This window comes from Fringilla coelebs (assembly GCF_963513975.1).
Source record: "Fringilla coelebs genome assembly, chromosome: Z".
NCBI lineage: Eukaryota > Metazoa > Chordata > Aves > Passeriformes > Fringillidae > Fringilla > Fringilla coelebs.
In genome coordinates, this window is record NC_140031.1 from 82,101,150 (window position 1) to 82,115,782 (window position 14,633).

The following is a 14,633-nucleotide window of genomic DNA, read 5'->3' on the forward strand; positions in this document are numbered from 1 at the left end:
GTTTTATCTTCCCCCCAAAAATACAGTTTTAAACTGGTGAAAAAAAAATTGATTTGGAAATTGATGTGTAAAGATTTGCAGATCAATATCAAGGATAAATGTTAATAAAGAATCTTTGGAATTTGCTCTGTCATTCCTAACTTTGATTAAGTTCCTGCCTTGAAAAACCCATTTCTGGGCATTTTTCTCTATTTGGTCTCCTGTAATTTTGGGTAGGGGAGAAGCAATTGAGTGATGTGACTGGCACACCTGGAAAAATTGGTCTTATAAACAGTGAGTTAGAGAACCTTGTCCACAAAACAAAACAATTCTAAGTTTGGAAAATCTGCTAAAGAGGAAGGTGAGTGGAGTCAGGATTAAATCCAGAACTGCTCATGCAGGGATGGCAAAAACCTTGGCTTTTCTCAGAGAAAACCAAGCAACACCAAGTATTAATGTAGTAAGCTTTAAAAAATCATTTTGTGAGGCATTACCACAGGGTTCCCTTCCCATAAAACACGAGTTAATTTGAAATAGATTTCGCCTGCATGGGTGAATTGGACCACGTCTCCATGCACAGGGAGGAGTGAGTTTGAAGATAAAGCAGAGATCCCCACTTCTCTCACAGACAAATACTCTTCCTGAGGAATTTTCACCAATTTCCTGCAGTTTTTGCAATTCCACCTCTGCTCTCACACCAAGAAAGACCCACACAGATCTGAACTGATTTAGAGATTGGTGGATTTCTCCCAGTCAAAGTCAACAGGAAAATGGAAACTTATTAAAAAAAAAAAAAAAAAAAAAAAGTTTCTCAAAGAAATCTTCAGAAAGGAGGATTTCACCAGGCTGAGGACACTGACACTGCCAGGAGGGGAGAAGAGGGGACAAGAGTGAGCAAACAGCCCCAGCTGGGAGGGAGAGGGCTCTGCCCTCCCCAGGCAGCAGGGCTGAGCTCTCACACACCAAGGGCTGCATCTGCATCCCCCTCCATGGGATCTTCTGCTCAGCTCCTGGCCTGACTCTGCAACCTCAGAAAACAAACAAACAAACAAATAAAAAACACAACCAACCAACCAACTAACCAAACAAATAGAAAAAAAAAAAAAACTGAACCAAAAAAACCAAACAAAAAACCATGAAAAACCAAAAACAACAAAACTGGAGAACAGCAACAAAAAACACACCAAAGAAAACCCTACACAAAAAACAAAAACAAAACCAATAAAAAAGCCAAAAAATGAAAAAAAAAACCAAACCAGAAGAAAAGGAAACAAAAGCCCCAGAACCCCCCAAAAAACCCAAACAAAGCAAAAAAAATCACCCAAAATCAGAAAAACAAAAAAAAAAACAACCAAAAGCTCACATACAAAAAAAACCCCAAAAAACCCAAAAGAAACAAAAAGAACCCCAATACCCTAAAAAACATCAAAGAGAAGCCAACAAAAAAAAAAAAAGGAGAGAACAGAATAAACATCCTCGTGGACTTTATTACACGTGCCAACAGCGTGTAACATTTCCTTTTTGCAGCAACAACATTTTCCTCTTAGAAACCCAACAGTTCCCTGGAAGGGGGGAGTTCTGTGGCATGTCCAGATCCATTTTCTGCTGCAGGCACCATCAAGCCAAGCTCTGGCACTCCGGGTTAAGTCATGGAACATTTTCACTTTAAAACTGAAACCATATACAAGCTTCTGCTGAAAGCATTGTCAGATCAGCACTGCAAGATTCTAAATCAGGCTGTGCCTATGAACAGGGGCATGAATGGTTCTTTTGTGGCCCTGCCACTTCCCAGGCACAAAGCCTTTTTAGCAAGCAAAATATTTTGGCCATTCTTATTTTTGCTGTGTGATTTATTATACTGTCCCAAAGCCCTTTGTGAATTTAAAACGCTGTGACTGTGCTTTTTTTCAGAGAGGAATGGTTAAATATAATATTCCCAGATCCCCATGGCCTTGTATGAAGCCTGCTAATACTGACAGGGATGCTTTTAATGGAGTATAGGATGGAATTCTGGCAGAATCAGAGCCACTTCAAAAATATCAAGAGTTTTACCAAAGAGCTTTGCAACCCACAGAGCACAGAAGATTTCAAGGACTGACTTCAGTGGGATTCCTTCTGCAGAAAGAACTGGATCCTTCAGTCTAAAGCAGGGATGGAATCAGGTCCTGAAAATGCAAAGCAGAATCCTGAGGTCCATGTTGAGCTCTTCATATTGGCCACTGAAAGGTAAATGCATGTTAACTTTGTCTTTTTGGTGAAGATTCAAATCTAAATTAATGCATCAGTTTGGGGCAAGACAAGCTCAGGCATTAACACACTTTGGTAACTACTACCTTTATTCATAATGTCTAAGAAATAAAGACAACTGTGATTTATTTTTTCAAGTGCATTTTATTTTTCTTCTTTTTTTTAAAGAAATTGATGTAAGGAAAAAGCCAAAGTATCAAAAAATCACAATTGTAAACGCTGTGGGTTTCTACAGAAAGCTAAACTAGAGTCAATATCAACTTTAGTAGCACTTTGCTCCCAAAAGCTGGAATACCTTACAATGCACAGTGCCAGGAGTAAAAGGACATTTGCTTTGACTCAGAACAGACCATTCTCAAGTCACACCTGCACCTCAAATAAAGCTGATTTACCCATCCAAGCCTGGGCTGAGCTGGCAAAGGCAGAGCTCAGTGCTGCTCTGGCATCACTGGGAAAGGTTCACCCTGAGCAAAACCAGAGGCTGTGAGGGTGCAAAAACCACATCCACAGTGCCTCCCTTCCCCCAGACCGGTGACCAAAGCTCCACACAGAGCCTGAACTCAACTTTCAGCTGAGGTGCAGCGGGCCAAGGGTCTGCAAGAAGCGTGGTGCAGGAGGGTTCAGAGCCTCAGAGCAAAGATTGAGGTTTTGCTCTGTAAAAAACCCTTTTAGTTTATAACTGACCCTCTGGGAGCAGCAGTGCCCTGTGCCCAGCCCGCAGTGCTACATGTCCTCCAACAGCTCCTCTGGCTCACAGGAATTCTCCAGGGTTTCCAGATCCCAGTCCAGGCAGCGCTGCCCCGGCGAGGCTGGGCCAGCCCTGCAACAAACAGAGGGGTGTCAGACAAGGCTGGGACAAACACAGGGCATTCCAACAAATTCTGGGCTTCTCCCAAGAGACCTCATCACTCACTGGGGAGGCAGTGGCAAAGCAGGAAGAGGAAATTCATTTCGTAGAATGTATAATTTGATAAATTTATAATGTATATATTTATTCAGAATTGTGTGTAAAAAAGAGTTTAGACATTTATATTTCTGTAGAAAATATATTTCTATTTCTATTTCTATTTCTATTTCTATTTCTATTCCTATTCTTATTCCTATTTATATTTTATTTATGTTTATAAAATACATACTTATTTTTTCATATAGCTATAAATAAATAAATAGAATGCAATTATAGTTTTATATTTATATTTAAAATTTATATTAAAATTTTATAGATGTATATTTATATGCACTATATATTTATATTTATATTCATTGATATATTTATTTTTATATTTTAAATAAATATATGAAAAATTATATTTTTATATATTCTGTATGTAAATATATAAATAGATTATATTTACATTAAAATTTATATTAAAAGAGTTTATAAATTTATATTTATATTCATTATTATACTTTATATTTTATTATAATATATAAATAAGTTATATTTATATCTAAATATATTCTATATATATAATATATATATATTTGTGGGTTTATATTTATATAAAATTATATTAAAAGAGTTTATAAATTTATATTTATAGAATATAAATATTTATAATATATATTTATATTCAGAAAAGATATTTTATTTCTTAATATAGTTTATATTTATATTTTATTCAAATATATGAATAATATATATTTTATATATAATTATATAAATAAGTACATATATAAATAGAATGTAGTTATATTTATCATTTTATATTTATATAAAAATTTATATTTTAAAAGAGTTTATAAATGCTCTGCTAGAAGTTTTTCAAACACCCTGAGAATGACCATTTCACCCACAATTTCCACATGGAGAGCTGGGAAGAGCAGCACAGATGCAGAAATCCTGCTAAGAGACCATGTTCCTACTTCTGCTGTCTCTCCAGGACATGGCTCCAGTACAGAGAGCTCTGCCCTTGTGCCTTGGGAAGGTCATGTATCCTGCCTTTCCAAAAGAAACCCCAAAAAGTGGCATTTCCAACAGCTTCTGACCCCTGTAGGAATTACACTGAAATAGGCTGAATCCACAAAAAAGCCCAACTGAATCCTGCAGAGAAACCTTTTTTTCCTGTGGGTTTAGAGGGGGTTTTTCAATCACAGGGGTGTGAGTTTCCAGTGACAAGGAATTCTATGGAACAGCATCAGTCACAGGAATTCCAGCATCAGTGACTGCCTTGAAAATAGGATGTGATCTCCTAAGCTTGGCTCAGGACCTGGCTGAGCTTCACAAGGGCTCAAGCCCAGCTTAATTACACTGCTGCAATGCTGACAAAAAAGGTGAAAAAACCATGTATTGCCCAGGATGGGAAAAGCTGGAGAGAACTGGTGGAGTGTTCTACCCTCCAGTGCTGCCCTGTGAGGACTCAGTGAAATGAAGCACACAATAAAATTTTAATTTTCAGACTGACTCAAGCATCTGCCTTCAACTGCTCTGTGAGATAAAGCCAGTACTGTTGGTCAAATTAATGAATTTTTCAATTTTCAGAACCAATTTTTCCGTAATTCCTACCTGGGAATCTCTAGGGAGCAGAAGTCTCTATAAAAAATGGCAAAATGATCTCTCTAAGACACCAGGCACTGTGTGGCTCCCCCTTCCAGCTGCTCAGGCCCTTGGAGGCTCAGAGCTCGGAACATTCTGTGTTTCCTCCATTCCATCCCTGCTGAGCTCCAGGGCAATCAGCAGAAGCCCTGTAAATGCTGAGTTTTGGATGCTGCCACTTCCTGAGAGCTCTCCAGAACCCAGAAGGGTTTCCTCACCACTCTCTCTCTGCCACTCCAGTTCTGCAAACCCTTCTAAATTCAATATATTGCTATATTCAGAGTATGGTAATTACTTTCTCTGAAAGTCTAACGAGCTTTCTCTGAGAACTCTTCCAAAACACCCTTCTTCAGGCATGAATAAATCGTGCCAAGCATCTTTTATGTTCCTTTTGGCATGCAGTGACACCTCAACAGATATTTGCCTCGCCAAAAAGTCGCTGGGATTAGCTGTGAAACAGACCTGGACCCTTCAGCAATGACCTCAGAGCATCCCACGCTGCTCTGGAGGCTAGAAATCAACTTATTCAGAAATAGAGTACAGGCACCAAGCCCCCACAGAGGGTTTTCAGGTTCAATCCCTGAAGGTGTGTTGTCCTTTTACCTCTGTGGGTCCATCTCCAGTGAACCACACAGTGTGGAGCCACCCACTGATCATTTAAATTAATTCTGAAAGGTCTCATTAGCAAATAAATTGGGTTGTGGAGGCCTTTCTGCCTCCACAGGATATTTCAGGTATGGAGGTATGGTTTGTTTGTTGTTTTATTTTTTTTTTTTTTGAGCATATGCTCATATATTATTCAGGCATAAAAGAATTTAAAGACCTCTGAGACCCCACATTTGTTGGCTGTGAGGCTTCAGCAGTTCCAGAGTTTTCTGATTTGGACAAGGAAGCCTGACAGGGCTTAAGCAACATCAACAACCATTCCACCCTCCTTGGCTAAAATAACAGTTTTCAACACCATCCATGAGAGCACAACTTTAAGCCAAGCCACTGTTGGGTTTTCACATTGCACAGTGAGAACTGTTAAGCTTCTGTGTCCTTGTAACAACATGGTCCTCATTTAATCTCCAAAAAGCTGCCTCTGAATGAACCCACCCCGCTTGCAGAGGGGAGGCATTGGGCTCTTCACACAAAGCTCATCAGCAACTTAATTCTGGTTTTAGGACTTGGTGATTCCCACTTGCATGGCAGCTGCTCACTGAATGCCAGCAGCCTGCTTTGTGCTGCGAAATTATGTTGGATTTCTCAGGGAAGCTGTATTACCATATCCTGACACGTAACTGAGTTAATTTCTGTAAATTGCAGCGAGTTGCACAGCCCTCTCTTGCCAAGAGGCCTGTAAGTAAGGCATTCTTCCTCAAAGTTTATTCTTCTGCTGGATCTCTTTTTGAAGTCTTGCCTTTTGGTAAACTTAAACTCCATTAACACATCTGGGGAACTGCTGACTATAAGAGATCATTTCATATTTCCTGACATTTAGTTCATAAATTAAGACAGAAGACCAGACCCACAGCTGTTGTGAATCACTGCAGCACTAATAATGTCACTGCAGCTCTGCTGACTTACACCAGCTGAGATGCTGGCCCCAAATCTGGAAGAAAGTGGTTACATGACTTGATATTTCCTTCCAGAGCTGAGCAGGGGTCCTGAGGAGCAGGAGACACGCAAGGCTCTCCTTACAAGAGCTCAGAGCCATGGCTCTGCAGAAGCTGCACCAAAAACCACTTGATTTCTGGAATGAGAAGTGTCCTTGCAGTTTGCTTTGCCTCCAGAGCCAGTCCAGCACACTGTGGGTATGACTCTACCCAAACTTTTGTCCTTGAGCAACTCTCATGGGACATGGAGAGAGAAAAACCCTCGCAAGGACAACGTGGATGGAAAGGTTTCCTAAGAAACTTGAGTAATCCAGGATTACTGTGCCCTTGAACCACTGCATTATTTCTCTCATTTTTTAGTAATTAAAATAATTGCTTCCAACCCTGAGCTGGCATTTTACCAAGACAGGGGATCTCAGCTCTCACCATCTGAGTTTCTCAGTGTGTTCATCCTTCCCCAGCTTGGTTTAATGGTTCCCTGCTTCATTTGGACATGAATCCTAATAAAGTCCAAATACCATGAGTAGATGATAGCAGAAGATAAAATGTGATACACACTTTCTTCAGAATCATAAAAATAGGTGTCAGCAGCAGCTCGCAGGCAGAGAATTATTACAACATTAACACAGATACCTCAAATTTTTGAGGCCCCCACTAAAGCTCATGGCTGCAGCTGAAATTTTGGCCTGGAATAACCAATGCTCCATGGTGCTCAGAGAAATCCTGCCTGCTTGTGGTTACTGGGCAAAAGGAGGAAAGTTAACCATAAAAAGAAACTGCAATGGTGTCATGGAGGAGGGGGGGAAAGCCTCTCACATGAAGTGATGCACTGAGAACACTCCATGTAGACAGAAATCTTTAAAATGGAATATTGAAAATGTGGGTATGCTAAGTGGGAGCTAGATGTGATTAAACATATGATGGTATTCCCCCTCAGAGATATGCTAGAGTCACCATAAGGTAAATCATAGAGGCATTTTTCTTTTTAATTCAATGTAGAATGGAAAAAGAAAATAAAATGGTTTACATTTTGGCAGTAGAAAGAGCATTCAGCTTCCAGATACAGTTTTTGCTGGCATTTATTCCTAGAAATTATATGAAAGCAGGCCCCCCTATACTTCTAAATAATCCTGCAAAATGTAAATCCCTGAAGAACTTGCTGGGTACATCCAACCTGAAATTAAAGTTGAGGGACTTTGCCTTAATTTAGAGAAGAAACTGAGGGATTTTTTGTGTTGATCTGAAGAGAGCAGCAGTGTCAGAGATCATCAGAGCCCAATCCATGCCTGGCCCCAAGAAAAAATCACAGACAGTTGAGAAAAATACTCAGGAAACAGCTGCATAGAGCAATTCCTGAGACATCCATGCAGCCTGGCATTCCCCTAAGCTCAGTGTGTCGAGAAAGCCCAGTCTCCACCGAGGTCACCAGATAGACAATGACAACAACACCAATAAAAGTAAAAATAAAGCAATAATAATAATAATAATAAAAAATTAGTATCTTGTTTGATTCCCCAGTTAATGAAGAATATTTTCAATGCAGCAACACAAATTTAATGGTAACCAGGGAATAAAATGTTCCTTCATCAGCTTCCCCCTCTGGCTGGAGGCCAACCTGCACCTGCACCCATCACCACCTCTGCACTGCACGGCAAGCCTGGAATTCCCTCAGTGAAACACTACCTAAAGCCAAACTTTAAAACCCAGGATGATTTCAAATTTTGTCTTCAGCTCATGTGAATGACACTCTTCCTCCTCTGGGACTAGAAACCATCAAATGTGGGATGATTTTGTTTGATGCTTGTACAAGTCGTGTGGGGTTTTTTTTTTGTAGTTCGCACATCCTTGGAATCCTCCAGAGAGAGGAAAGTGTACTTGGAATCCCTCAAATATCCTATATATCCACACTGATTACAGCAAGAGCAAACAAATATATATCTATATATTGAGAAGATGCTCATATTTATCTCTTAATGACATAACTTTTAATATCTGATCTAATTTCCAATAATTGGTCTGGATCACTTCTCAACATTCACATTCATCCACTGCATTTATTTAGTCCTACAAAGCAGAAACTATTTTAGGGAAACTTCTGTCCTTTGAGTTGCAAATTCCCAATTAACTTTAGCTGGCATTGGTGCAGGTCCTTATGTCAAGAGAACGTTCTGGTTTAGCAATATAAATACAGCCGTGGATCTTTCCATATGATCAAACACGCTTACAGATGCTCACTAACAAAGATCTACTTAAAAATGTAATAATAGATGTCACTTACAAGGAAAAAGCCTAAACCATGTTTGTTTTAGACAAGTGCCACACATTTCTGTGGCTCATTTCCACTTAAACTCCTTCCTGCTTAAATAAACTACACCACATGCACTTTGAGGAACACACCAGCACCACTGCCTTCGCTGGGGAAAAAACACAAACCTCTTAATCACAGCTACAAAAGCACAGAGTAAAGGGAAAAACTTGGTTTGTTTAAGAATTTTGTCAAGGCCTTTCATAAATTCAGTGCATTGTAAATCTACTGGCAAATGCTGGGAGACATTTCTCATCATCATTAAGCACTATTTATATCATATATACATTTATATAACACCAAAACTGGCTAAACTGTGTCATCATCCTGCTCCAGGCTGCCAGATCCTGGGAATGCAAGGTGTCCATAACCCTTTCCTACCCCTCAGGGTGACCACAGAGACCTCAGAGGGCAAATAAAAAAAACCCTGGTTTGATTTCTTGTGTCCTGGTGTTCCTCTGTCTGCATCCCTGAGGGGGTGGAGGTGGAGCGTGGAGGGATGGGATTTTCCACCCCAAAATCTGGTGACTGCACATGGCAGCTACAACTGAAAGTTGGGCTGAAACAAAGAACAAAAGAGTATTTAACTGGAGAAAAACAGGAGCTGGTTTAAAGTTAAGTCTGAGCTTGCAGAGCCTCCTGAACCACAGACTCAGCCTGCAGCTCTCTGGGGCCCACCCTCTGCACTGCCTGCTGGAGGATTAAACCACCCCCTCCACAAATTAACAACATTTAAAGTATTCTGACAGGAGAAAAGGGACTAGTCCAGCATCTGTGTGATGAACATTTCCCCTCTCAATACCAGACTGGGGTACTCTGATTTAGGAGTGTTGTGGCTTGACATGGGTGGAATTAGGGGAAGTAATATCGAAGGGTTTTGCATAATTGATAGTTTGTGGAATTATTAAGGAATTGGATGTGTTTTTGTGAAAGAGATATGTTAAAGATAGAAAAACCCTGGGATTTTTTTGTTTTGTTTTGTTTCATTTTTCCTGGGGTGCTTGTTGGTTCTTTTATTGATTTTTAGGTAAGAGAGGGAGTGTTGTGGGGTTGGTCTTGTTTTGGAAAATTTTAAAATTAAAGAAATCTTAAAATCCCAAACCAAAACCACTACAAGGAGAATCCACGGACTCTTTAAAAGCCTCCTACATCTGAATTAAGCACATTCCTCCTCCCTGCTGAACAATTTGTGCACACACACCTGGGCACCATCAGGAGCCCATTTCTGCCCAGATTACCTATTATCCACGGATCTGCTCAGCAGGTTTGGGATCATTCCCTTTAATCAGCTTTTTGCAGAAAACCACTTTAGATCAGTGGAGCATGTGGATGTACACTCCTGTAGGTGTTTTCTAATAAGACAAGAAGCACTCAGAAACACAGAGCAGAAGTGAGCTCTTAATAAATCTGGGAGCAGGATTCAATTTACAGCCTAAGGTAGAGCAGATGAAGTACAGCAAGGCTTTTCCCCCCTCTAACAGGTTTCTATTGAATATAAAATTGCTTTTAGAACTCAGAACTGTGCTTTCCTCTCTGCTGCCTCTTAACTCCCATTGAACCTCTCCCTGTGTTCCTGCTGACCCCTCCCCAGCCACAGATTTGAATTCATTCATACTTTTCTGAAATGAGATCAAAGCTTTGATAATTAAGATCAAACAATCGCCTACAGTGACACCTGTGAGAGCTGAAACCTGTTCAAACACACAGGAAGGGAAAAATTAAAAAAAAGAAGAAGAAGAAGGGGACAGAGTGTATTCAGACCAAGCACACAAGTTCATTCCTTGTTGGGTAAATGCTGCAAAAGAGTCTGGAGAATGAGATTTTTAAGAAAGGTTGCGCCATCTCCAAATAAACAACAAAACCCCGGCTAAACAAGAGGATGGCCCTGTGCATTTCCTTTGTGAAAATGACCATAAAATGAGGGGCTTTCTTCTTCATGAGCCACTCTGCTTTTTATTCCTGTAAATGGTCATCACAGAAAGCAGTGTCAGCCCAGCAGGGATGGCAATCAGCCCCAAGGTGGAGAGGAGCCCAGAAGGGCCACCAGGCTCTGCACCAGCGAGCCACCCGTGCCCTGGTGGGACAGGAACCAAGACAACCCACAGAGCTGCCACACACAACTAAAGAAGTGACATTTGAAACAGAAACCTCTGCTTTCCACCTCTCCAAAGATCAAGGCCCAGCTTCAGGGAGCCCGTGCACCTCATGTCCCCTCCACCAGACGCTCCTTCTCAGGCTCCAGGTTTTCAGAGACACTGAACCAGGACATTGAGAACAGGTTTGGGATAAAATTCAGGCATTTCAGGGTGAACTATGAGGCTCCTCAGGAGCACTGACCCACACAGGAAGGGGTGACACTGGTGTCCCACAGACACTGTGCCCTTCCAGCCTGCTCAGCACCTGCATGGACACCTGCAGGTTCCATTTCACACGTGCTGTTACCTGAAAAAAAAAAAAACCCTCAGCATTTTTGGGTCTTGTTGGGGTGGAATCAGCACCTTCCTATGAGGAGGAAAGGGGCTGTGTCAGGCTAAAAAAGAAAAGGAAATTAAGGGATGACCCACCAGCTGTCCTCAATGTGGGAACAGCTGTCCTTGGATCAACTCAACTCTGCCCAGGTTACTTTTGGTGTGTTCAGCAACTTCCAGTGAATTTCTCTTTCATGGCCTTGCGTCCTCTCAAGGCCAAGGAAACTTCCCAGAGTCTTGAAGACACTCCACACATAATGTACAGGAACAGGAAAACTACAGCAGAAAGCACAGAATGCAATGAAAACGTGACAAAATTGATTAGATACCAGTGTACAGTAATTTTCTATACACAGCTGCCCCAACTCCAGCCCAAGGCAGATTTTTACCTTCAGCTCTGACATATTAGTATGAACCTAAAGTATGTCCAGAAAATTTTCTGGTGCTGCTCTGGTTCAAAGCAGCATCCAAACCACAAACATTATACAGTTTTTATCCACAGAGAGGCTTGAAAATGATCCCAGTGCTGCACCACCACTGAAAAATTTAGATAGTTTGCCTTTCTGTTGAGTTTCAGCACAGTGCTGCAAAGGAATTTTTCATCTCACATTAAAAGCATTAAGAGAAAAGGGAACACCATGCAACTGGGACTTTATTAAGAGAAGGCAGGTGTCATTCAGAGGAGAATAATCATGGTGCACATATTAAATAGGTGCTGCTGCCTGGTAAAACAGCCCAGAAATAGCACTGAAAATGGAGCTGCAGCTGGATCTTGAGGCACTGGGAGCAGTCCTCTCAGTGGGAACCCATGTGGTTTTTATCCACCCTGTGGTACTGGGAAAAAGGGGAAGAATAATGCATATTTTTCAAGTGCACCTCCTCAGCTGATGTCTCAATTGTTTTCTTCAAGAGGAAAAGAAATTAGAATCAATAGTCGGGGAAGCACAGGGAAGATACTGTCTGCTGTTAATTGAGATTGGGACAGACTGAGCATCCTGAATCCTGATTCTGTCTGAAATGGGTATCTTTGCAAAGAAGGGAGAGGAGAGGAAGCTGAAAGAGCAACACACATGAATTCCCATCTAAAAGAGCAGATCACAAAAAAAATAAAATAGAAATATGGGATAAAGTCTCATGTTCAGAATAGGAAGTTCAGATAGTACAGAATGATGCAAAAAATTTAAAAGACCTAGTTGTTAAAAGAGCCTTTTTAGAATTAATTTTAAAGCATTATTATAAATAAAAATGAAAAGTTTCCCAATAAATCTGTCAGACCAAAGACATTCCTGGTATCATTGGGGGGGGGGAAAATCCAGAATTTAGTCTGAAGCACAGGTTTGAGTCTAGCTTAATTTGTTAAATAGCCAACAACACTTCTAAGACAATTTACCAGCCAGGTTTCCAACCCCTTCTACATTTCCACCCTCAGTATTGCTAATTGTAATAAAATATTCAGGCAAGAGTAACAGAAGCTGATTCTACACCTGGTGGGACCAGCAGGAGCCATTACAGCCAGGGTTTGGTGCTGCCTAAATGTCCAGTTCCAAGCCTAATTCTTTGGAGCCTACACCTGCCCTGTCCTAGAAGGAGGAGAACAAGCTGTTTTCTGATGGGAATGCAAGGAAATGGATTTTAACTGCAGAACATTTTAACTGCAGAACACCACAACACTCCATAAACCACCAATAAAATGATAAATGTGAAGAATAAGTTTGATATTACTGGTGAAAAAATACTGCCAGGATCTCGAGGCCCTTGGTGGGGTGAGGGCAAGGGAAATTTCAATGGTGCTCTGATTTCTGTATTTACAGAAAGGAGGCTGCTCAAACCTAAACTACTCCTGCCCTTCCCTCACAACAGCCTGAAGATCAGGTGCATTTAACTGACTCTTGATAACAGCAAGAGCTCAACAGGCAGGAGAAAGAGCAGGAAGACGAGATAAAAAGGGAAAAAACCCTCTTATTTGATTGCTAAAGCTGTACAAAACCAGAGCAGCGAGCAATGCTCACGCTCCCAGGTAGAATTTATGTAGTGAGGCGCTTTTCTTCCTCTAAGCATCCTAGACCTGACACCAGCATTACAAAAATCAGCAGATTCAGAATGTTTGGAAGTGGACTGGGGGCTTATCAAAACCACACAGTTCTCCCCAAGGCTTTAAGCAGCAGAAAATCATGAAAGGGAAATACCTCCTGTAGGATTTCTCTATTGCTGCTTTCAAAATTGAGAGGGGATAAACACACCCGTCCCCCCTTTTGCACAGGGGGATGAAAAATGGGAGAGCATAAACATCCAGGACAATCCTTTTGAAGTTTGGATCAAAAAAAAAAACAAAAAAAAAAGGAATGAAGCCTTGGGGGCAGGGGCAGGGGAAGGGAAGTTGCTGCTTTATCACATTGAGTCATTCATCTTGAGCACTTCTGTGTGTCCATTACTGTCAGCAATCGCAAATTAGGCAGCAGGAGGGTGATAAAACCAGACATTCCTAGAAAACCTTCCCAGCAGATGATGCTTAATTCAAAGGAGTGGGATTTTTCCTTCCAACAGTGGCCTGAAAAGACAAAAACTCCAGTGAAACTGTCCCAGGTGACCAGTGCAGATCGATGCGAGGCGAGCGGCTGGAATTAAATCAATAAAGGGAATAATGAACCTGAAGACACTTCTCCTCAAAGCAGAAAGCCCAGATGATTCAAATTCCCTCACAAACACTGTCCTGCCTCACCAGAGCTGCTCTCCACACAGCTCGAAGCTGAGGGGCCACTGAGCTGCTGAAAATGCCGCAATGATGATTAAATACCTGCAGAACAATCAAAAATGGAAGTGTGAGAAAGCTGGGTGAGGGAGAGGAAGGCATGGGACTCCTGGGGACCACGCAGAGCAGCCCAAGTTTGGACAAAAATGCCATTTCTGGAGAGTCTGTTAGTGGCAGGGTGATGCTGGTGGCTGGGGAAGGGTGAGAAGGGGTCGCATCACACCTCACAAAGCTGTTCCTTGCCTTGGTCACACTGCCCCAGGTGTGCCTGGGCTGCCTGTCCAAAACAGTGCCCAAAACACCCAATCTCCCACTCAGCCCCTCGGTGCATTCCATTTACTGTCCCACCCTCGCTGTCTGACACATCTTGGTGGCAAACCCCAATTTCTGCAGTGGCAGGAAGGGCAGCACAGCATCTCCCTGGCAGGACCCAGTGTGGGTGCAAACTGGGAGAAGTGGAGCCCTGCCAGGGGCAGCACAGGCAGCTTTTGGGGCAGGAACGGGTTTTTTGAGAGGTTCAGTACACCACACTCCAGCAGAACCTGCAGTGGGTGATGTATTGCTGCCCTTTCCAAAGGTGAACTCCCTAAATGGAGAAGAGAGCTCCAGAGTCACTGAGGGCTTTGCTGAGTTGGGGTGTTCACAAGTGCTTCTTCGTGCAACTGGAAATGAACAGAATCTTCAGTGGAGGGGAAAAAAAAAAGGAAAGAAAAAGGAAAAAAATTCAATGTGGAAGTAAGAATGCTGTGGG

The 14,633-nt window shown here is 41.6% G+C and overlaps 1 protein-coding gene across 6 annotated transcripts in view; it reads right to left on the minus strand.

The window, feature by feature from the left end:
• Window positions 1-768: 768 nt before the first annotated feature.
• The window catches only part of XRCC4 (X-ray repair cross complementing 4), a 144,019-nt gene continuing 130,154 nt past the window's right edge, over window positions 769-14,633 (minus strand). For 3 of the 6 annotated variants that reach the window (XM_084225187.1, XM_084225188.1, XM_084225189.1), the window contains exon 8: window positions 2,454-3,046. In XM_084225187.1, the coding sequence (XP_084081313.1) occupies window positions 2,950-3,046 (97 nt within the window). In that variant the 3' untranslated portion in view covers window positions 2,454-2,949. Of the gene's footprint in view, window positions 2,199-2,453; window positions 3,047-14,633 lie in introns of those variants that run through there. The other 3 variants (XM_084225190.1, XM_084225192.1, XM_084225191.1) reach the window with 3 other exon arrangements.